This window comes from Schistocerca nitens, chromosome 4, assembly GCF_023898315.1.
Source record: "Schistocerca nitens isolate TAMUIC-IGC-003100 chromosome 4, iqSchNite1.1, whole genome shotgun sequence".
NCBI lineage: Eukaryota > Metazoa > Arthropoda > Insecta > Orthoptera > Acrididae > Schistocerca > Schistocerca nitens.
The window spans coordinates 602,324,928-602,349,933 of record NC_064617.1 but is presented as its reverse complement, the minus strand read 5'-3'; the positions used below and the strand labels follow the sequence as shown (position 1 = coordinate 602,349,933).

Here is a 25,006-nt window from a genome sequence, read left to right as displayed (position 1 = left end):
GATGGAGGTACTGAATAGAATTGGGAGAAGATGAAATTGTATTACAACCTTACTAAAAGAAGGGACCGGTTGGTAGGACATTTTCTGAGGCATCAAGGGATCACCAATTTAGTATGGAGGGAATCGTGGAGGGTAAAAAATGTAGAGGTAGACCAAGAGATGAATACACTAAGCAGATTCAAAAGGATGTAGGTTGCAGTAGTTACTCAGAGATGAAGAAGCTTACACTGTACAGAGTAGCATGGAGAACTGCATCAAACCAGTTTCTGGACTGAAAACCACCACCACCACCACCACCACCACCACCACAACAACAACAACAACAATAAAATAAAAGTTATTACAGTCAAACGGTGGTAGCATAATTCAAAAAATTTACAATGACTGTTGCTCCAGCCAAAATAAATAGTATTTTTTTTTTCTGTCAGTGTATATGGTGTTACAAAGGAGTACTGAAGATTAGACATATCCAAACTCTGCAAATCACTTTGAAAAACATGGCAGAGTGCACTACATATTATACCATTTATTAGGGCTGCTTGCTGTTCCAGTTACATATGGAGTGCGGAAGAATGACTATATACACACCTCTGTGTGTGCTGTAATTAAGCTAGTCTTTTTTTCACTATCCTTAGAGGAGCAATACATAGGTGATTGTAGATGTTCCTACATTGTTCATTTAAAGTTGGTTCTTAAAACTTTATTAGTATGTTTCCTTGGGAAAATTTTGTATCAATCTTCAGGTATCTACCAGTTCAGTTTCTTCAGCATCCCAGTGACACTCCCTCATGGATCAAAAGAATCTATGATCACTCGAGCTGCTCTTCTCTGTATACATTCAAAATCCCATGTTAGTCTTATTCATTACAGATCCCAAATATTTGTGCATTATTCTAGGAAGAGTCACACAATTTATTGTAAGCAATCTTTGTTGCAAACTGATTGCATTCCCCTAGTATTTTACCAATGAACCAAAGTCTGCCACCATCTATACCTACAACCGAGCCTACACCATAGCCCCATTTAATAGCACTGCAAATTGTTACACCCACATATTTGTATGAATTGACTGATTCCAATTGTGACTTGTTGATATTGTTGTCATAGGAACTGTGTGTTTTTTTTATTATTATTATTATTTTTTTTTATTTTGCGAACTGCTTAGTTTTACATTTCTGAAAAAGTTAATCAGGAGGTACTTAACCAAATTTGGGAAAAAAAGAGATTTTTGATGCAATATCACAAAAAGGAGGGAATGGTTGTAGGACATCCTGAGCCAACAAGGAATCATCAATTTCATAGTAAAGATAAGTCTAGAGGGTAATAATTATAGAAGGATAACAAGGCTCAAGAACAGTAAGCAAGTTGATAAGGATGTAGGTTATAGTAGTTTGCCCCTTTGTCCACACATGGTTTGACTATGGCAGCATAGTGTATGGATCAGCTAGGCTTTCTCATTTAAAGATGTTGGATGCTGTCAATCATGCAGGAATTAGGCTGGTCACAGGTGCCTAGAACCAGTCTAATTCCTAGCCTCTGTGCAGAGCCTGGTGAGCCACTTCTTAGCATTTGGTGAGAACTTCTCATGATGAGCCATCTCCGACTGTCATGTTGTTGGTGTTTGAGCTGAACATCGCATACAGTGCATGTTTAGTGGTCACAGGACTGCTAAGGTCTTTTTTTCAGTTCATGTGAAGATTCCTTGGTGTAGCAGACATACCAGTTCTCAAGTGGGGATGGCACAGATCCCCTCCCTGAGTGATTGACAGGCCCAATATCATAAAGGCAGGAAGTGACAGCATTGCACCTCAACTCTGTAAAATAATAAACCAATCATTTGATGAGGGCTGCTTTCCAGACAGACTGAAATATGCTGAAGTCTGTCCAACCTACAAAAAGGGAAAACAAGATGATTTAGTAAATTTCCGCCCAGTGTCTATACTCCCAGTTTTCTCTAAAATAGTTGAACGAATAGTATGTAATCAATTAGAAAAGTACAATAAGGAAGGTAATATTATTCTCAATAACCAATATGGGTTTAGGAAGGGATGAAACACTTTACAAGCTGTAAATGAACTAATCTCCAAAGTAAGTAAATGCCTTGACAACAAACAAAGTGTATCTGGTATTTTTTGTGACCTCTCAAAGGCGTTTGACACAGTAAACCATAAGCTACTGCTCCAAAAATTGGGTACCTATGGCTTCCATGGAAAATCTATAAGATGGTTTTCATCTTATCTCAAAAACAGATACCAAAGGGTGGTGATACGTCAAAAGGGAGAGAAAAGTTGCTCTAGCTGGAAAGAAATTCAAGCAGGCGTGCCCCAGGGCTCGATATTAGGACCACTTCTGTTCTTATATTACATAAATGACATGCCTAGCAAAGTAAATACAGATACAATACTTTACGCAGATGACTCAACTGCTGTAGTCTGCTGCAAAAACACTGACGAATTGGTAAGGACCATGAAACAAACTCTACAAGAACTTGAACAATGGATAAAAGATAATGCTATGAAATTAAATCTTGAAAAAACCCAAATCATACACTTCAGGACCAAACAAACTACTGAATGTCTATCACAAATAGAATATTCAGGTAAAGAACTGACCACAGTTGATTCTGTAAAATTTCTTGGGATAACTTTAAACAAAAACTTGCAATGGACCGACCATGTGGACAGTTTACTGAAGAGATTAAATAGTTTAGTTTATGCAATGAGGATACTACACAAAGTAACGGATTTAACAGTGAAGAAAACTGTATACCACGCGTATTTCATAACACTTATAAGTTATAAGATATGGAATAATATTTTGGGGTGCTGAAAAGACAAACCTCCTTCAAATCTTAAAAAAAATCAGAGCAATGACAGGAACCAATAGTAGACATTCATGCAAACCACTATTCAAATGCCTGGACTTCATGACAATCCCTTCCATCTTCATACATGAAATACTTCTCTTTGAACAGAAAAACTCACATCTGTTTGAAGGAAATACATTCACACATGCCTATGAAACTAGACATAAATTGAAATACATGCTACCTTGTCACCAACTCACAGTATATGAAAATACTCCATATTACATGGCTCTGAAGATCAGAAATAAGATAAGGTCAGTATTTGGGGAATTCACATTGGAGACCATTGGCACATACCTAAAAAGCAAATGTTATTATAGTCTAGAAGAATTTCTAAATGAATAAAAGCAATGTTATACTTTAGAAGAATTTATAAATAGGAATAGGGAGTAAAGATGCAAGTACAAATGGTATACTTTTGAAGCCATATAGATACAAAGTATACACATTCACTGTATATTCATGTTTATATATAGAATTATATGGCGGTTTGTATCCCGTTCAGTACATCCATACTTCATATAGGTGTGTGAAGGCTATCGTAATGATTGGGTGAGTTACGAAAAGATTTAAAATATAATGTTGTATTTTTATTATAATAAGCAATGCATGTATGATGTATTTCCTGTAGTATATAAAATACTGTAACAACTTAGGTTAAAGACTGACGAGTCACCAATGTTCTCAATCGAATGATTGTATAAAAACATGTTATGTGACAATAAAGTATCTTATCTTATCTTGGGCATGGCAGAGTAGAACAAGCTCTCCACTCTGCATTTAGTTTTAGAATGAGATTTTAATGACATTTTGTAGTATCCAGAGCACATGGTGGTTTTTACTGATGGATGAAGCAAATGAACAATGTTGGGTGTTCTGTTATCTTCCCACATTTTGCCATTAAACTCCGCCGGCCAAGCAACTTTTAATGTACTATGCAGAGCTGTGGATGGTCAAGAACGCACTGGGGCATATGAGACTTCTTGGTAGAGGGAAGTTTCTTGCCTGCACTGACTCTCGTCATGCTCTGCAGGCTATTCAGCCAATTTTCATAGCAGATAGGCCAGTTCAAACTGTCTGCGACACTATCCACATCCTGCACATGCAGAAGAAACAGGTGGCCTTCTACTGGGTCCCTGGACTCAAGAGTATTGAAGGGGAATGGTGAAGCCAACAGAGCAATGAAAACAGAGTGCTGGGAAAATACAACATTTCAAGTCACTTACAGGCTGTCGTGTCATGGGTGAGTGTTTGCTTAGTGGGAAAGGCAGTGACTGGAAGTGGATAACAAAAAGCTGCTGTCGGTCAAACCAACTGTTCAGTCATGGGACACTTCTTTTGAACTAACCTAGGGACAAAGTGATCCTCACTTAATTTCGCACTGCCCACTGCTTTTTGATGCATGCATATCTCTTGCTGCTAGAAGATCCACCGGAATGCAGTGTTTACTACATCATACTCACAGTACACCTTGTATTAACATCCTATGTGTTGTATACAGATAGGAGGGAAGCCTTTGGTCTACCGAGGGACTTACCCTCCATTTTAGGTGATGACAGAACAGTGGCAGAACAATTGTTGACACCTTATGTGGCATCAGGACTTCTGCCAAGTTTAAATGCACAGAGAGTTTAATGTGTATTTAGTGGCTACCTCATTCTTTTATTCCCATGAACAGTTAGATTTCTTACTGACTCCCACTGTTTTATTAATTCTTTTAACTTGTGACAGCATTATGACTAGGCCTACTGGGACTTCCATGTGCCATTTCTATTGCTGTGGGTATCATTATATGATCTTTGCTTTTTGTTTTAACAAAAATACTCCTTGTTTACCAGTACTACGATCTTGTGTAAGGGCACTGATGACCAGGATGTTTAGCACCCAGCAATTTTAAATTCATCCATCCATACATTTACATACATTCTGTGTGAGCATCTTTGTTGCTTGTCAACATTGCTCAAAGGAGGTGCTGTATGCTTATTACTGAGTCTGGTATATACATGAAAATAATCAGTTTTTGGAAATATAATATAATTGAATGGATAAAAAATATACCCACTAAGTTATGTCAAGAGAAAGCACATAGAAAAGTTATGGAAACGTACAAGCCAGTGGCTCCATCTTGTTCTTCAACACTTCCACCAGAAGGAGGAGCCACTGGCTATGAAGGCTTGTACACTTCAATAATTTTTTTGTGTATTTTCACGTGCTGCTGCTTGGTAAGTAAATTATTTAACTGTTCGATTGTAGTATATTACTTGAATTCGTTACAGCTGCAAATTAAAGGGACAAAATCTTAAAACAAAGTAAAAAAAAAGTAGTTGTAACAAGGTTGATATGAACAGAAAGAAGGCTTTTTGTATTGTATGTGTTTGAGTGGGGTTTGCTCTGTTGGACCTAGTGGCAATGTGCTTCTTATGAGCAGCTGCCTTAACCACTTTGGCCATCCAGACATGGTCCCTTATCGACTCAAATTTCCAAGTTACTGCATGGTCCAGCACAAATTTTCAACTTTTGCCATTGCATTACCACAATCCCTAGCCACTCATCCTTTCCCTTTCCTTCTCTTTCCCCTTCCTACATTTCATGTTGACAGTTTGGTATTGTGTGACAAATTTTAGTTAGCAATAGTAAATATTCTGTTCGAAAATACAAAAGAAGAAGTTGCTTGTCAAAGAGACTGGGAAGACAGTAAAATACCAGTTAATTATGTCTTTGTTAAACAGAGATTTAAAAACAATCTACATGATGAAAAGTATTAATGGTATTGATCAGGTTATGAATGTAATAACAGTGAAGAGTACAGTGAAATTAATGAAAATATAAGCCCTAATAAAGGCAAATGAATGAAGGGTTTAAAGACAGTTATAAGTTTGAAGCTTCTTTTAAACGTGAATTTGAAACTGGTAGAGACTAAAGTTACAATGCTTAGCAATAGACTGCAAGGCAACCTAGTGGATGATGAATGGCTAATCATTTTGAGTGATGAAATTAGAGACAATAAATAAAGTTTAGCTATAAGAAACAGCAATAAAGGAGTAGTTGCACTCAGCAGTGGTAAGAGGGTGCCTGATTCTGCAACTGTATATTCAGTTAAAAAGTGGCTACAGTTGCTAATAAGAACTTTATTAAGTCCACATGACAGGTTTAGGCCTTTTCAGGTGTGCCTGAAAGTTAAGCTGTAGAGAAGCATCATCAAACAACATAACTTTCAGATACACTTGAAAATGGTCTAATATAAGGGCCAATACCGATCGGATGTGCTTAGTGAAATTTTTACAACTGAAGCAGCTTTTCATTAATTATCGATGAAATTATTTTTACCAGTTAGTAAGACTTTATGTTTAATAATTTTTAAAATGTTGTTGTTGTTGTGGTCCTCAGTCCAAAGACTGGTTTGATGCAACTCTCCATGCTAGTCTATCCTGTGCTAGCCTCTTCATATCTGAGTAGCTACTACATATGTCTGAATCTGATTTTTACCCCCACATTCCCCTCTAGTACTTAACATGTGATCCCTTGATAACTCAGCATGTGTCTTATCAGCCGATCCCTTCTTCTAGTCAGGTTGTACCACAATTTTTTCTTCTCTCCAATTCTGTTCAATACCCCCTCATTAGTTACATGATCTACCCACGTAATCTTCAGCATTCTTCTGTAGCACCACATTTCAAAAGCTTTTATTCTCTTCTGGTCTAAACTTTTTATCATCCATGTTTCACTTCCATACATGGCTACACTCCATACAAATACTTTCATAAAAGACTTCCTGACACTTAAATCTATACTCGATGTTAACAAATTTCTCTTCTTCAGAAACACTTTTCTTGCCATTGCTAGTCTACATTTTATATCCTTCCTACTTTGACTATCATCAGTTACTTTGCTCCCCAAATAGCAAAACTCATCTACAACTTTAAGTGCCTCATTTTCTAATCTAATTCCCTCAGCATTACCTGATTTATTTTGACTAGATTCCATTATCCTCATTTTGCTTTTGTTGATGTTCATCTTATATCTCTTTTCAAGTCACTGTCCATTCCGTTCAACTGCTCTTCCAGGTCCTTTGATGTCTCTGATGGAATTACAGTCGCATCAGCAAACCTCAAAGTTATCATTTCTTCTCCCTGGAGTTTAATACCTAGTCCAAATTTTTCTTTTGTTTCCTTTACTGCTTGCTCAATATACAGACCGAATAACATCAGGGATAGGCTACAACCCTTTCTCACTCCCTTCTTAACCACTGCTTCCTTTTCATGCCCATTGATTCTTATAACTGCCATCTGAATTCTGTACAAATTGTAAATAGCCTTTTGCTCTTTGTATTTTATCCCTGCTACCTTTAGAATTTAAAAGAGAGTATTCCAGACAACATTGTCAAAATATTTCTATAAGTCTATATAAACACAGATTTTCCTTGCCTTAAGCTATCTTCTGTGAGATGTCATAGGGTCAGTATTGCTTCCTGTGTTCCTACATTTCTCTGGAATCCAAACAGATGTTCGTCAAAATCAGCTTATACCAGTTTTTCCATTCTTCTGTAAAGGATTTGTGTTTGTATTTTGCAGCCATGATTTATCAAACTGATAGTTCAGTAAATTTCACACCTGTCAGCACCTGGTTTCTTTGGAATTGGAATTATTATATTCTTCTTGAAGTCTGAGTGTATTACGCCTGTCTCACATGTTTTGCTCACCAGATGGAGGAGTTTTGTCATGGCTGGCTCTCCCAAGTGTATCAGTAGCTCTAACACAATGTTGTCTACTCCCAGGACCTTGTTTTGACTTAAGTCGTTCAGTGCATTGTCAAATTCTTCTCGCAGTATCATATCTCCCATTTCTTCTTCATCTATGTCCTCTTCCATTTCCTTAACATTGCCCTGAACTACTTTGCCCTTGCTTAGACCCTCTATATACTCCTTCCACCTTTGTGCTTTCCATTCTTTGCTTGGGACTGATTTTCCATTCAAGCATCTCTACAGGTGATTCTTTCTCTTTTCTACAAAGGTCTCATTAATTTTCCTGTAGGCAGCATCTATCTTACCCTAGTGTTATATGCTTCTACACCCTTACATTTGTCCTCTAGCCATTCCCGCTTAGCCGTTTTGCACTTCCCGTCAATCTCATTTTTAGGTTATATAGCCTTTTGCCTACTTCATTTATTGCATTTTTATATTTTCTCATTTCATCAATTAAATTCAATATCTCTTGTGTTACACAAGGATTTCTACTCACCCTCATCTTTCTACCTACGTGATCCTCTGCTGTCTTCACTATTTCATCTCTCAAAGCTACCCATTCTTCTTCTACTGTATTCCTTTCTCCTGTTCTTGTCAATCATTCACTAATGCTTCCTCTGAACTCCCTACAACCTCTGGTTCTTTCAGTTTATCAAGGTCCCATCTCCTGGAATCATGCCTTTTTGCAGTTTCTTCAGTTTTAATCCGCAGTTCATAATGAATAAATTGTGGTCAGAGGAAATGTCTTATAAATTTTAAAAGAAGGAAAATTAATTGTGTGAAAACTGAAGTCTTCTCTGTTTTATTGATGTAGAGAGAAACTGTTTCCTGAACCAGTCATTCGGAACATGGTGTACCAGGTCCTCCAAGGACTTGCTTTTATGCATAGGCATGGATTTTTTCACCGTGACATGAAACCAGAAAATTTGCTTTGCATGGGACCTGAACTGATTAAAATAGCTGATTTTGGTTTAGCCAGAGAAATAAGGTCTCGTCCACCTTACACAGACTATGTGTCAACTAGATGGTAAGTTTCTTTCCATCATATTAATCAAGTTTAGTTCTTTGCTTGTAATTTGTTGACTGTTTCAATCAATAGTATGAATAAGTTGAGGTGATTATTTTAAATCTGATTAGTTCATATTGTTTACAGCAACTTTCTATTAGTGACATTATTAAATAACTTTTCTACAATGCAATTTGTGGCATACCTTACAGGTACCGTGCACCAGAAGTCTTGCTGCATTCCACAAACTATAGCAGTCCAATTGACATTTGGGCTGTTGGCTGCATTATGGCTGAACTATATACGTTTCGCCCATTATTTCCAGGAAACAGTGAAATTGATGAAATATTTAGAATTTGTTCCATCCTTGGCACTCCAGATAAGGTACAAAGTTACAGTATTGAAAGTGCTGCTGTTTGGTTATAGAACTGCTCTATTGGTTCCACTTAAATTTTGAAAATGGTGGATATTAAGTTGGACATTTTTACTGAAAGTTTGAAAAAGGGTGGGGAGATTTGACAACGTGTAGACTATCCTAGAATGTTCACAAAAGATATTTGAGGAGACTCAGTGAGAGATGTGCAAGAACAGTTACAGAGAGTCCCTGGCATTAAGACTATTACAATTTGTTCAGTGTAATCAAGTTATTTGTTTGAAATGTGTATCACTGTTGTTTGGGACTTATGATAAGATATGGATTCTTGCAGGAGATTTAGAAACATGTTAGAACTTTAATTTATGTTACTGGCTCATTCCATACCATAGTGAGAGATCACAATTATGAACCATCGAACCTGCAAGTAATTAAACTGACTGAGTGTTTTTAGGACAGCCTGGTTCGCTGAAGTATTACAGTGTTTACATCTCCCCACTTTCACTGAAATAGACCATTATTAAACAATTGAAACTTCAGGTTGGAATATCAACAATATTAGGAAAAGAATACCGTATTTACGCGAATCTAGTGCCCACTTTTTTTACCATGTGAAATACCAAAAATTGGGGTGCACATAAGATTTGATGGTGCATTAGATTTGAGTACGGACTTGAATTGTTCACCGTTATTTCTTACCCATTGTGATCTGGAGTAGTAAAACATTTATTTAACTCTAGAGAAAATATAGGTACGGTATCTGTGAATTAAAGAGAGAAGATGTAAATTGGGTAAGAAGTTATCAAGTTAAAAGAGCTGGTAAATATTTCCAGTTCTGAATTCTGTTCACAGGCGTCAGAACAAAATCCACTACTGCCACGAGAGGAAATTTTCTTTAGTTGTCAGTTGAAATAGAACTTCTTGTTGTTGTTGTTATTTTTTCTTTTTTTTTTCTTTCTTTTTTTGTCCGCTGAAATTTAGGTACTGTACCATACATTACAGTGCATTGTTGCACTTCTCAACCTCATTTCATTATTGTTGGCCTACTACAGTACTTCATATTGTGTTTTCATTATGCATTACGTAGTCACGAAATGGAAGGCAAGCAGAGAATATTGTATGAAGCTACTTTCAAGTGTAAAGTAATTTAAAGTAATTCTTTATGCTGAAAAACATGCTAACAGAAGGGCAGGAAGAGAGTTCAATGTAGCTGAGATTAACGTTCACTTATGGAAGAAACAGAAATTGAGATTATTTGCAACTACCACTACTAGAAAGAAATTCATGGACCTCACAAAGGAAGACATCCTGACATTGAAGTAAATGTTTTGGAATTCATCTAAGAAAGGAGGAAGAATGAGCAACATGTGACCAGTGACACCATAATAAAAAAAGCAGAAGTTGCTGCAGCTCTTAATATTCCGAAGCAAGATTTTAAGGCTAGCCGGGGATGGGTTGATTGCTTTATGAAACAAGTGGGCTTATCTCTGTGATGCTGTACAATATGCCAAAAGCTTCCACAGGATTTTGAGAAGAAACTTCAAGAATTTCAGCAGTATGTTATCACACTCTGGAAATTTTTTGATGGGCCAAATAGGCAACACTGATGAGACTCCAGTTTGGTTTGATATGCCGTGTAATTACACGATTGATGAGAAGGGTACAAAAGAAGTTACCATCAAAACATCTGGGTGTGAAACTTTGATGCTTGACTGGCTCTGAAACATGTAGGAACTCCATCCTGGTGGACTTTCCAAGCAACCATCAATGATTTGTCTTGATGCATTTTGTGGTCATCTCACTGACAATGTAAAAAAGAAGATCCACAGCTTACCCAGTGACCTTGTTATTATTCCTGGAGGAATGACTTCTGTATTACAACCCCTGGATGTCAGTATTAATAAACCTTTCAAAGGTTACATTCAGGAACACTACGAAAAAAATGTTTTTGTTAGCCAAATCAAAACTGACACTGTCAGGAAAAATTAAACGTGCTGCACCCTACATTATTGCGTACTGGGTTTTAGCTGCCTGAAAACGCATCGAAGCACCAATAAACGGAGGATTCCAGTAATGATGACATTAGTGAATAATGATGAGTAACGCCTGTAATTTACAGTATGTTTCTTTGTATGTCATGTAGGTAATCAAGTTAGGCATTCTTTTCAGTAATGAAAATTTCACTTATTACCGTAATAAGTAATTTAAAAATAAATTATTATTGCTTTTTATAGTTCATGTATACATTCACTATTGTTTGAGATAAAGTTAGCATTGTAAAATAAATTTCAACTATACAAAAATACCTTACCAGCGATGTGCCAAAATTCCTTTTTTTTTTATTAATTTAATTTTTAAAATTGGGGTGTGCATTACATTTGATGGCGCATTAGATTTGCGTAAATATAGTAGATTGCTACTCACCATAATGGTCATCCATTGAGTTGCAGACAGGCACAACAAAAAGACTGTTATGCATTACAGCTTTTGGCCAAAGCCTTCTTCAGCAAAGAAAACACACACACACACACACACACACAAACACACAAGCAAGTACATCTCAAGCACACATGACTGCTTCCAACAGTAGCTCCGACCGATGCTGCTAGTGGAAGGGGTCACTTGTGAGTGAGTTGTACTTGCTTGTGTGAATGTGTGTGTGTGTGTGTGTGTGTGTGTGTGTGTGTGTGTGTTTTCTTTGCTGAAGAACTGCCAGGACATGGAGGCATTGTAACAAAAAAAAGTTGCAGGTTGTGCCTCATCTTATAACACTGTTCAATAAATGCTTGCTTCAAGTATGTATTAGGTAATGATAATAAAGATATGAATGATTAATGGAAAATCTCATATAAAGATGTGAAACAAATACTAACAAAGAGATAGAGGGGCTGGCCAGTACTTACCTCAGCTCAGTACAGCCGATAGATACACAAAAAAAGACTTCCCGGCGGATAAAGACTCCACAACTGTGGTACTTCACCGTGTGGAGTATGTGGCAGAAGGACTGCGTCAACTCTCCGACACCTCAACCTACAAAGCTGTTACTCAGGATCCCATTCCCTCCATCCAGACTGAGCTGCAGAAAATCCTAAAAATCCAAGGTCCCTCACAAGGCCTCACAACGGCGTCCATAGACTTACTCACTCCACCTGAGCCCCGTACTCCTACCTTCTACCTATTACCCAAAATCCACAAAGAGAACCATCCTGGCCGTCCCATTGTAGTAGGCTTCAAAGCCCCAACAGAACGTATCTCAGCTCTGGTAGACCAACACCTCCAACCTATCACCCGCACACTCCCATCCTACATCAAAGACACAAACCACTTCCTAGAACGCCTCAAATCCATTCCCACACCTCTCCCACCTGAAACCTTTCTTGTCACCATAGATGCTACATCCCTTTACACAAACATCCCACATACCCATGGTCTCTCTGCCCTTGAGCACTACCTCTCCCAACGCCCACCCGAAGATCTTCCAAAAACCTCGTTCGTTATCACACTTACCAACTTCATCCTAACCCATAATTACTTCACTTTTGAAGGCCAGACTTACAAACAAATCAGGGGAATGGCCATGGGAACCAGGATGGCTCCGTCCTATGCTAACCTCTTCATGGGCCGCATGGAGGAGGCTTTCCTGAAGACCCAACAGCTGCTTCCCCTGGCCTGGTATAGGTTTATAGATGACATCTTTGTGGTCTGGACTCATGGTGAAGAAACACTCCTTAATTTCCTCCATAACCTCAACTCCTTTTCGAATCTGAATTTCACCTGGTCCTTCTCCAAAACCCAAGCCACCATCCTGGATGTTGACCTTCATCTTGTTGAAGCTCACATCCACACCTCTGTCCATATCAAACCCAAAAACAAACAACAGTACCTTCACTTTGATAGCTGCCATCCATTCCACATCAAACGTTCCCTTCCCTACAGCCTAGGTATTCGTGGCAAACGTATCTGCTCCAGTGATGAATCCCTCAACAATTACACCAATAACCTGACCAGTGCTTTCCTCTCCCGCAACTATCCTGCAGACCTTGTCCACAAACAGATCTCCCGAGCAATACATTCCTCCCCGTCCAACAACAATGTTCCTACCCCCAGACCACACAGAAGCATCCCCCTTGTCACCCAATATTATCCTGGCCTCGAATACATCAACAAATTACTCCGCCAGGGATATGACTTTCTCAAGTCAACCCCTGAAATGAGATCATCCCTTGACAAAATTCTCCCCACACCACCCAGAGTTTCCTTTCGTCGCCCCCCTAACCTCCGTAACATCCTTGTTAAACCCTACAATATTCCCAGACTACCTTCTCTACCCAGCGGTTCCTACCCCTGTAACCGACCCCGCTGCAAAACCTGCCCCATGCACCCCCCCACAACCACCTACTCCAGCCCCGCTACTGGTAAAACATACACAATTCAAGGCAGGGCCACGTGTGAAACTACACATGTCATTTATCAGCTGACATGCCTGCACTGCACAGCCTTTTACATCAGTATGACAACAACTAAACTGGCTGAGCGCATGAACGGACACAGACGAACTGTCCGCCTAGGAGATGTCCAATACCCAGTAGCGGAACATGCCCTCCAGCATAATTCTAGGGACCTAGGAACCTGCTACACTGTATGTGCCATTTGGCTTCTCCCACCCAACACCAGTCCCTCTGAACTGCGGAGATGGGAACTTGCACTCCAACACATCCTTTCATCCCGCCATCCCCCTGGACTGAACCTACGTTAAACAACCTCACTCCCATTTACTCTTCAGTCTTCTCCTCTTTCCCTTTCCTCTTTAGCCATTCACGCATCTTTTCATCCTACATAGTTGTGTTTATCTTTACACTGTATACCTCTTTACTTCTGTATGCATCCTCTTTGGTTTGAAGCTGGCACAGTACTTACAGTAGAATATCTTTGGCTTCCCTCTGACAACCATGCCTCCATCCTTGCTACCCTCCCTTTTTTCCTTTCCCTGTTGCTTCATGACCTGGGTTATGAGTAACTGAATCTACTTTCCCTTCTTCCCTTTCTTTCCCCTCTCTCCATCCTGATGAAGGAACATTTGTTCCGAAAGCTAGGAATGTAAATTTTCGGTTCTGTTTTTTGTGTATCTATCGGCTGTACTGAGCTGAGGTAAGTACTGGCCAGCCCCTCTATCTCTTTGTTAATAAAGATATGACTCAGTTATGATCCCAAAGCCATTAAATCATAGCAATCCATAAGTTTTGAGTGTTCTTTTGGAAAGGTGAAACTACTGTGTACTAGACTTCAGACCATGGAGACATCCATGATTTTAATAAATACCAGTTTTTAGTATGGCAAGAGAAGACCATAGATAGGTGATGAAATAAATTATATAGTGACCATTGAAAATGCAATACAGATAAAATACACTGTTGGGATAGTGTCAACATAGCTGAAACATTTGACATCTTATAGTGTCCTGTTTTGTATGCTTGTTAAGAGAGCTGAATATCTCAAAATGGCTATACAGTGGTTTTCTATATTACTACTAACAATGGAAAACTCCCCGCCAAACAAAAAAAAAAAAAAAAAAAAAAAAAAAAAAAAAAAAATTGGAAACAGTGAATGGTCAAAGCACATGAAGCGCAATATAGAGGAGCCTGAAACAGCAGCTTTGTTGTGGTCAAGTGGTTGCAGTTCTGAACTGCCATATGGGTGCCCCCTGTTCAAACCTCCCTTGTGCTACTTCTTCTTCTTCTTCTTCTTCTTCTTTTTTGTATACAAATTTGTGTTTGTTGTGGTGTAATGTCTAATTGCAACAGTGAGGTGTAATGAAGTGATCTATAATGACAGTAGATTCTGCATGACTACTCTATTAGCAGCCGAAAGGAAGTGGCTTTCAAATGGGAATCGCAAATGTTTGATGACAAGGTGACAAGTCAACCAAATCCTTCACTGAAAAACAACATCTGGTATGTCATACATGGCATTAGTGACAGAACATGTGTCCAATTTAGGTGTTCGTATGAATGTGAATGTGATCACTCTCAAGGAAATGATGAAAACATAATATGTTTGTCACATAAGCTGTAGCAAATGAACGAGACAGTTTCACAATCACACAGTTTCTCTGTGCTCTGTCAAACCATATATTTTTAACATTTTTGAAGTTGCATTCCATTTTGAAGTTTTGAATTCCTTTGTTGTAACATAGTTCACATCCATCTGTTTGTTGTTTTTATTTCTGTGAGATGTCTGTGTGGTGTCTTGCCTGCTGTCACTATTCATCACATTTACTTGCAATGGTAATGTATCCTTACCACATGACTTATATTCTATAACCAGTGTATAGTATGACAACTGCCAAGACTACAGAAAGAGAACAAACATTTCAATGGCCGGATGGACAGTTCATACTATTCTGGAAAAAAAAGACCTGGGTGGTGGTGGGGGGGGGGGTGGGGGGGGGGGGTGGGGGGGGCACGGTGCACGAGATGGATTTGAACATAGCAGTCCAACACCATGACCACCTTAGCATGACACTGTTACTGTATCAGGCTGCACTATATTGAACTTATTTTCCTTCAACCTTCACTGTTTCTATTTTGCTTTTTTTCACATTTCAGTACACTTCCTTCCTATTTTCATGCTTGATCTGTGTTCAGTTTTTGACGGACTATCCACTAAGCCATCTTACCACAAAACCTGAGGGGGCTGTGATGGGCAGCTTCCCTTGTAAGAAATGACTTTTAAATGGATGACAACTGCTGTCACAATTATCTGAAAAATTGCTAAATGATGTCTGTGAAGTTTGGTGTGTAGCTCCCATAATCTGGGATATCATCTTGAACTTTTGTTAATACCCTTGATGGAAGCCCATGTGCTGACAGTGTTATTACATGTGCAAATGATATTGGTGGTTGTAACAAAAGACAGCAGAGCAAAACTAGAAGAGTCATCATACCAAACAGTAAAACTAATCCTGGAGTAATGACAGTATTATGAAAAGTATATATTGCTACTCACCATGTAGTGAAGATGTTGAGTTGCAGACATGCACAACAAAAAGAGTGCTGCTGGTGTTTTGAGTCACAAATGATTGAGTGGACATACAGCCAAAAAATTCTATTAAATCCAAAAACATGTTTTGTTAAGAAGTACTGGTGTGTTCAGCACTACCCCTGTAGGAGTACTATTGGTGTTCTTTGCAATATGTGTAGTGGGCATGAAGGTTCATTGTGTTAGTTTGTGTTATAGGTTATGGAGGCAGGACATCACAATGTGTACAAATACTCTCTACAACACACCCTAAACAAAAACAAGTTTAGGACTGGATGCTAACATAATGGTAACATGACTCCCACAGAGTAGTGACATGACTGGGTCACAAAGAAACCAGCATACTGCATATAAGAAATTTTTCCAAGTGTGCATGAGTGACTCCGATTGAGATATGCTGCCCAATCAAAGAGTATAATATGATTTATGACCTGGCATACCCCATACACTGTGTAGAATTCAGAAGAGTTTTAATAGAAGATTTGAGTAAGGTCTGGAAGGAAATGCAGAACACACTGTTATAGAATGCAACAGATATATAAATATATGGTCTCCATATGTACATTGACGAATGAAGTTCACAACTTACAGCATGATGAAAAAAACTGAAACTCTTCGATATTGTAGCTAATATAGACCTCCCATATCTACATCTACGTACAGACTCTGCAAGCCCACATCTGGTAATTCCTTTCCTGTTCCACTTGCAAATGCATTGAGAGAAAAATAACCATCTATAAGCCTCCGTACAAGCCCCGTTGGCCTCAAATGCCACCAAGCGAGATGGCGCAATAGTTAGCACACTGGACTCACATTTGGGAGGATGACAGTACAATGTCACATCCGGTCATCCTGATTTAGGTTTTCCATGATTTCCCTAAAATCGCTCCAAGCCAATGCTGGGATGGTTCCTTTGAAAGGGCACAGCCGACTTCCTTCCCTGTCCTTCCGTAATCCGGTGAGACCGATGACCTCACTGTCTGGTCTCCTCCCCCAAACCAACCCAACCCAACCCAACCCAACCCTCAAATGCCAGTTCTCTAAATTTCAGCTGCTTCATCATAAGAATGGTCTCTCCCCTTCTGAGATTTACATTTGAGTTCATGAAACAACGCTGTAATACTTTTTTTGCTCATTGAATGTTCTAGTAACAAACAAGCAGTATGTCTCTGATTTGCTTTGATATCTTCATTCAATTTGACATCTGACTTGGTGGATATACCAAACACTTGAACAGTACTCAAGAATGGTTCACATCAGCATCCTTCTGTCTCCATAATGGATGAGTCTTTCCTTCACATCCTGTCTGGTAAGTCTCCCCTGACATGGGGTTCTGGGTGACTTTTCTGAACTATACCCCTTTCCCTAAACCTCTCCAGTCCTTTTCCTTCACCCCTCTTACTTCCCCTTCACCTCTTCTGCCAGAAGAAGGAGCCATTGGCTCCAAAACCTTGTAAAAGTTAAATCCTTTTGTGTATATGTTTCCCTGCAGCTGCTTGGTGAGTAGATTTTTCATCTATCCATTTACATTGTACAGGGTGTCCCAAAAAGAATGACCTGATTTTAACTTGTAATAATATTGAGACAGATGTCACTAGGTAACGGAAACAGCACTAGATGTAATCGGCATGGTCTAGAGTTTCAGAAAAAATCTGCTAGATGTCACTACGAGTGCTGACATGGAGCATGGAGCCAGTCTCAAAAAATATGGCGTCCACACAACAGAAGGCGTATTATGTTATCGAATTTAGTCATACTCAATCAGTGATCACAGTTCAGCGGGTGTTTCATATTCGATTTTGTGCTAAACTGCCATTACCAAAGGACATTCAATGGCGGTATAAACAGTTTGAAGAAACAGGGTGCCTCTGTAAAGGCAAAAGTCCTGGGCGGCCACGCATTCCTGAACAAACAGTGGAACAAATCCGACGAGCATTTGAGCAGAGCCCCTGCAAGTCTACGTGTTGTGCTAGCTGAGAAGTTGCATTACCACACATGACAGTGTGACATGTGTTACGGCATCGTTTAGCCCTCAAACCATACCAGTTACAACTGGTACAAGCTCTTAGAGATACTGACAAAGTGAAGCAGTTGGACTCTAGCAATGCTTTTCTAGAGGACATGGAAGAAGACACTTCTATGTCACAGTTGATATTCAGCGATGAGCCAACTTTCCATATTAGTGGTAAGGTTCACCGTCGTAATGTGTGTATATGGGGGCTCAAAAATCCTCATGAAACAATTGAACACGAATGTGATTCACCAAAAGTGAATGTTTTTTGTGCTGTTTCACAAAGCAAGGTTTATGGACCCTACTTTTTTTAGGAAGAAACTGTAACACGACAATCATATCTTGCAATGCTATGGAACTGGTTATTTCCACAACTTAACTCTGACAATTTCATCTGTCAGCAAGATGGAGCACCACCACACTGGCACAACAACGTGTGCAGTTTCCTCAATGCCAACGTGCCTCAACATTGGAGAGGGCGTACAGGACCATGAGACCAGGCTTGACACTCTTGGCCTCCTAGATCCCCTGACTTAACACAATTTGATTTCTTCCTGTGGGGATATGTTAAATGATATGTTTATGTTCCTCCCTTACCTCGTGACATTGATGAACTAAAAACCAGAATATCAGCTGCTGTAGCTTCAATGACAGAAGACACCTTACTCTCAGTTTGGGATGAATTCGGCTATTGGCTAGATGATGTCTGTGCAGCCAATGGAGGACATATTGAACATTTATGGTGGATTTTTATAAACTTCTGTCTTTTCTGAGTAATTTAGTATGCAATTTGTTGGTGTTAAGCCCTTCTTCCTAATAAATAATTCTATTTAAAATCGGGTCATTCTTTTTGGGACACCCTGTATTATCCTTAATAGATGAGCTACACTTACTCTCTCAATAAAACAAAGTTGAGCATTCACCTTCCCTACTACCAATCTGATTTGCTCATTCTATATCATTTCTCTTTGCATTGTTAAGCCCAGATATTTAATTGATGTGACTGTGTCAAGCAGCACCCTACTAATGCTGTATTCGAATGTTACAGGATTGTTTCCTACTCATCTGCATTAATTTACATTTTTAAACATAAGTCATCTTTAGAGCAAGCTGCCACTGATCACACAACTAGAAATTATGTCTATGTCATCTTGTATCCTCCTACAGTCACTCAACAATGTCACCTTCCTGGACACCTACACCTCAGCATCATCAGCAAAGTCATCTTGTATCCTCCTACAGTCACTCAAGAGTGACACAGTCTTGTACACTACAGCACCATCAGCAAACAGCTATAAGTTACTGCCCACCCTGTCCATCAGGACACTAATGGATATAGAGAATAAGTGTGGTCTATCAGACTTCCCTGAGCCACTCCTGACAGTACTCTTGTCTCTGATTAAATCTCACTGCCAAGGATAACACTCTGGGTAAAAAAAAGTCTTTGAGCCATTCACATATCAGGGCACCTAATCCATGTGCTCAAATCTTCATCAACAATCTGCAGTAGGGCACTATGTCAAACACTTTTTGGAAATCCAGAAATATAGAATTTGCCGGTTGCCCTACATCCATGGTTTGTTGGATGTGACACACTGAGAACTGTAATAATCCAAAGCAAAGAAACAAAGTTTTGAGAAAAATAGATGTTTATGTAAATCAAATTTATATAGAAACCACCAGTCTCATAGGTTTAAACTGTTTTTCAACCAAATCTCAATATCCTGTACCTGTTACAGAAAAATAATGTGCCCACTTTGTTATGAGATGTTAATTGATATTTAAGCCTATATTTAGTATAAACATTAATTCAGAAAATTTCCATGTATAAGCTAGTGTCACTCAACTGTTGTAAGGTTTATAATTAATGTGAAATTAGAATCAGAACATTGTCCATGAGAAATGTTCTCAAAAATTACTAATAATTAGAATCATAACATTGCCCATGACAAATGTTCTAAAAATTACTAATAAATAATGAATAATAAATGTATCATACACACAATTTTGACATACTCCAACACTTCATGGTCATTGTTATCATAATTTTCATAAAGCACATTCTGTGGCCTACATTTCAGACAGAACTGCCAAAACACCTTCAATTGTGACGTAGTATAGTACTGCTTCATACATGATGTAGCCATGAAATTACGTTTCCAAACCTTAACAACAATTGAACAGTGCAGAATAACAAAATTATGCCTTGAGTCCTTATGGAAATGACTATCTGAGAAATCGGTGAGGCAGCTTTTCTGTACATGTTCATATACACAGTGTGGGGTTACATATACAGATAATGCTGGTTCACCATAATATCAACAGACATCAGGAGAATTTGTACTTGCTACAATCTCAAAAGCGATGATGATGTGCTTTAGGCTCTTATGGTTCTCAGTGCCTCATATCATATGAAAAAAGTGCAAGCTGAATTTTGCAATAGTGATGCTTTCTAAAACCATGCGGATTGTGGAAAAACACTTTTATGTCATATACTTTGTTACATAATTTGTTATATTCAAACTTAGAACGTGTTCAAGAATTATGCAGCAAACCAATGTTAAGGATATTGTATTGGTCTGTAATTATGCTGGTCTGCTCTTTTACCTTTGTTATGTACAGTGTAACCCTGCTTTTACTCTTTTCGAGGGACTTCAAAAAATAGGATCAAATCAGGAAAATGTAAAACATGAGGAATAACATTTTAAACTGTAAAAGTTACGTATAGATTACCCCCTTGCATTTTTGCACTTTTGTATGATAACTGTACATAACAGGCATCAAAAGATTTCTCAGGGTCTTGTTATCTAATAAAGGTTTATTATCTAATAAAAACCACTGATGTAACTGGAACTGATAACTGTCTGGGAAGAAGGAACATTTGACTCAATTTCATAGGTCATAATCTATGTTTTTGAAAGCCTTTACTTGTCATTCCTTATTTAAATAATGAAATACTGCACTAATTATGTATTTTTTCAAGCTTAACACAATGCCGCATTTCGAGAATTTTTTATCATTGTCAAGTGCAAATTTGTACACAAGTATTTTGTGTGGTGTTTGAATATGTTTTATTCTGCATCTCTTGCACTGTAGTTGTCTTTTTGAGGTTACCAGGTACCGTGACTCCTCAGTTATGTGGGAAACCACAAACTCGCAAACTATTCCTCACATTGTTTGTTTGTGTAATATCACAAAAAATACATACGGAAATACTGCACTTGACAACGAGAATAAATTCTCAAAACATGTTTTGCCCAGCATGAGAAAAGTACGTAACCGGTGCTGTGTTTAAACTAAAAACATTTGAGCAACGCAAAGTGAATGACGGCGTCATCTAGTGCTACAAGTGGGCAAATGCCGAAAGACGCTAAATATGGCTCGACAAAGGTGTCACAATGATCACAACAATCACAAGACAGCTTGGAAATGGTTGTGGTTGGTCATGATATCTTTATTCAAATGAACCTAGTTACTCCTATCAGCCACTACGCCAAGTAGAGCTTGGCAGCGGTGGGAGATATGGCCCGAATTGTTCTTTTGCACGTTGACTGGTTCAAATGCATTGAGTAGAGTGCCTTGGTGTCAGGAAACTTAACCATGAAATATTTGTAAATACTGCTTGATGGCCAATGTCATCTTTTTCTCCACGAACATTTTTTCATAATGCTTAAATCCCGGGAAAATTTTAAATATGCTGACACAAAACTGGGTGCAAATTAACATTGTGGACATAGAAAATTTGACACGAATGATAAATGTTATGAATGGTGGGAAAACGTTAATTCTAGGAACATAAAAGTGGGGTTATACTGTATGAGTCATCTGCACTTCTTACCAGTTGCTTATGACTTTGTGCTGGGGAAAAGATTCACGATAAATACAAGTGCACTAATGGGGCAGTGCCACAGAACACTCTCTGCAAAACCTTTTTTTTTTGTCTAGTTGCTTCAAACAATGGAAAATCCAGAATGGAATGTAACCGGACTGCACCTAGCTGCCCCTACCCTCTCTCCAGCTCGTCCTTGTGTGCTCCCCAGCCGCACTGATCATCCCTCACCCCTACCCTGCTGTCCCTCCCCCTCCCCATCACAGTCTCCTCCTTACCCCCACCCAGTCACCCCTCCCATCATGCACCGCTGCTGCTGCTCGTAGCGTGGCTGCTGCTCGTGTGTGTCTGTGTGTGTGTGTGTGTTTATTTTTGACAAAGGTCTTGTTGGCCAAAAGCTTATTTTTTGACAGTTGTTTTGTTATGCCTATCCGCGACTCAGCATCTCTGCTTTCAGCTGCTTCTTTACACCAGAGTCACCTATTTCTACGTCCTTCTTGCAGAAGTTTTTCCTACAGTCAAAAGACAGTATGTTTGTATGGTCCTCCTCTGTGAATGATTTTTTTTATATTTGTGGTGTAAATAGTCACTAGCACATAAGCATACATAGTACCAGCAGTGTGAGAAACAAATCACAGTGTAATACTGTGATGGGGCAGTAGGATGGGGACTCAGCCTAATACTCAAGATCAGAGACTACATTCATAGAAGATTTCACTTAGTGTGTCTGTGAGGGTGACAATGTGTACCTTGTGATTTTTCCTTTCAGACTTTCCAGGAGATCAGTCTCCTGGCTGTAGGGAATTCTGTGGGTGAATGTGATACTGCTTACTGGGAAAATGACTCGTGGGATCTCTAGTTTGATGGACTGCATCAGAATTTGCTACAAGCCTTATATCTGGATGTACATATGGCCTTCAAATTACTCTGTGAGACATTCACTGTTCCAATATTCAGGTGTTTAAATATGTGAACCATCCAGTCATAATTATTGATGTTAAAGTTTCTCTTATGAACAGTACCAGGCACCAGATCAGCTGGCTACATATGTATGTTTCTAGAGTTCACATAAACTGCCAGTTAGCCATAGTTTGCAGTGGGTTTTTTGTAGTAAGTGTAAGTTTTAGACAGCTGTATCAAGTTTCATCAATACTGTTTGCATTTAAGCGCTTTTGTTGTTCCAATTTTCACACTGTGATTACTCAAAGCCTGCAGCAGTCAACTGTATTGTAGTCTGTGTAAGCTCAACCATAAATAAATGCCATCTCTGTGTTCAATGGCCTTTCAGAGCATCTTTAACATCTGGCAATTAACAACATTGTATTTTGGCATTCACACCAGGGGTTGTGTTTTAAAATAAGTTTTGTAAGTGTTAATGTTTGATGCTGGTGTTGAAGTAGAAACTTTTTTTTTCTCGGGGTAGACACAGAAATATCCTAGATTTGACTGAGTTTTAAGACAGTGACAGTCCATTCCCAGTTATTAATTATATGTTGTGCAACAATTTTGACATAGTATGTACTGATGTTTCAAAGCAGTTAAGACACTTTCAGCTTCCAGATGTTTTCTCTGACCATCTACAGTGCAGACCCCACAGCAACCACCCAAATGACTTATCAGTGTTTAGTGCCAATATGGCTGAGAAGTAACAACAACGGAAAATGTTTAATTTGAGGATGAAATTTGTCCTCTGCTTTGATTCCTCAAAGTAAAATGATTGAAGATACCTAGAACTCTCTTCTCCTGCTACAGAAACAGGGAAAGTATATGTCACTCTGCTAGGTATGTGGGCACGATGAATTCAGGCAAGCACATAACCAGATATAGTAGCCAAGGAGATCTAAGGAAAAACGATGTGACCCAGTGTGCCACAACCTTTAGGCCACAACCTTTAGGCTGAGTCCAGGCACTATGCCCAAACAACACTGTTATCATCATAATCATAATCATCATCATTATTATCAAAATGAAGCTTCTCTCCATTTCTAATGGCTGTTTGTCAGAATGCTGTTATCACCCAAACATTCTACGAGAAATTATCTACTGATGTAGTGTAGACTAGGATACAGATGAGAGAGAAGTCCTAGGAAGAAAAGTAATAGAACAGGGTAAAAGTGAACAGAATGACTGTGATGATAAATTTTGATGGAAAGACCATGATCATTGTTAGAAATAAGAGATCACTACGGTATTTATTTTGGCAATGAAATCATGAGTAGCACCTGGTTTTCAGAGTGGGTCATTTTCTATTCCTTCAAACAATGGGAAGTCCAGGATAGAATAACAACAATATGAAAATGAATGAAAATTGTAACTCACCAGATATAGAAGACACTGAGTGACAGGCAGGCACAAGGAGGAAGACTGACAGATTCAACTAACCAGATATATATATATATATATATATATATATATATATATATATATATATATATATATATATATATATATATATATATATATAAAATAGAGGGAAACATTCCACGTGGGAACAAACTCTTTGTCTTTAAATATGTCTGCTTGTGTCTGTATGTGTGGATGGATATGTGTGTGTGTGCGAGTGTATACCTGTCCTTTTTTCCCCCTAAGGTAAGTCTTTCCGCTCCCGGGATTGGAATGACTCCTTACCCTCTCCCTTAAAACCCACATCCTTTCATCTTTCCCTCTCCTTCCCTCTTTCCTGATGAGGCAACCGTTGGTTGCGAAAGCTAGAATTTTGTGTGTATGTTTGTGTTTGTTTGTGTGTCTATCGACCTGCCAGCGCTTTCGTTCGGTAAGTCACCTCATCTTTGTTTTTATAAACACACATTCACACTCACACAAGCACAACTTACACAGACATAGCTACCGTCATCTCCAGGTGCTAAGGCCGAAGATGAGCAGCAATTTTTGCCTGGCCAGGTAGTGGAGTACAGAAGAGGTGTGGCATGGGGTGAGGTACCAAGGCAGTGGTGGGGGAAGATGGTAGTACTGCATGTGGAAATACAGAAGGGGAAAGGACTGTACAGGTGATCTAGCATGATAGAAGGCATGTCTATGTCTGGAGTGGGAGGAGGGAAGGGAATAGGAACATGGAGGACAGGGACTAGCATGATTGGGGCCATGGGGGTTACTGGAACATAGGATATGTTGCAAGGAGATA

At 38.8% G+C, this 25,006-nt stretch overlaps 1 protein-coding gene across 5 annotated transcripts in view; it reads left to right on the top strand.

The window, feature by feature from the left end:
• The window catches only part of LOC126253482 (serine/threonine-protein kinase dyf-5), a 318,570-nt gene that overhangs the window by 112,437 nt on the left and 181,127 nt on the right, over positions 1-25,006 (top strand). For all 5 annotated transcript variants that reach the window (XM_049954847.1, XM_049954846.1, XM_049954849.1 and 2 more), the window contains 2 exons: positions 8,422-8,634; positions 8,826-8,997. In XM_049954847.1, the coding sequence (XP_049810804.1) occupies positions 8,422-8,634; positions 8,826-8,997 (385 nt within the window). The remainder of the gene's footprint in view (positions 1-8,421; positions 8,635-8,825; positions 8,998-25,006) is intronic.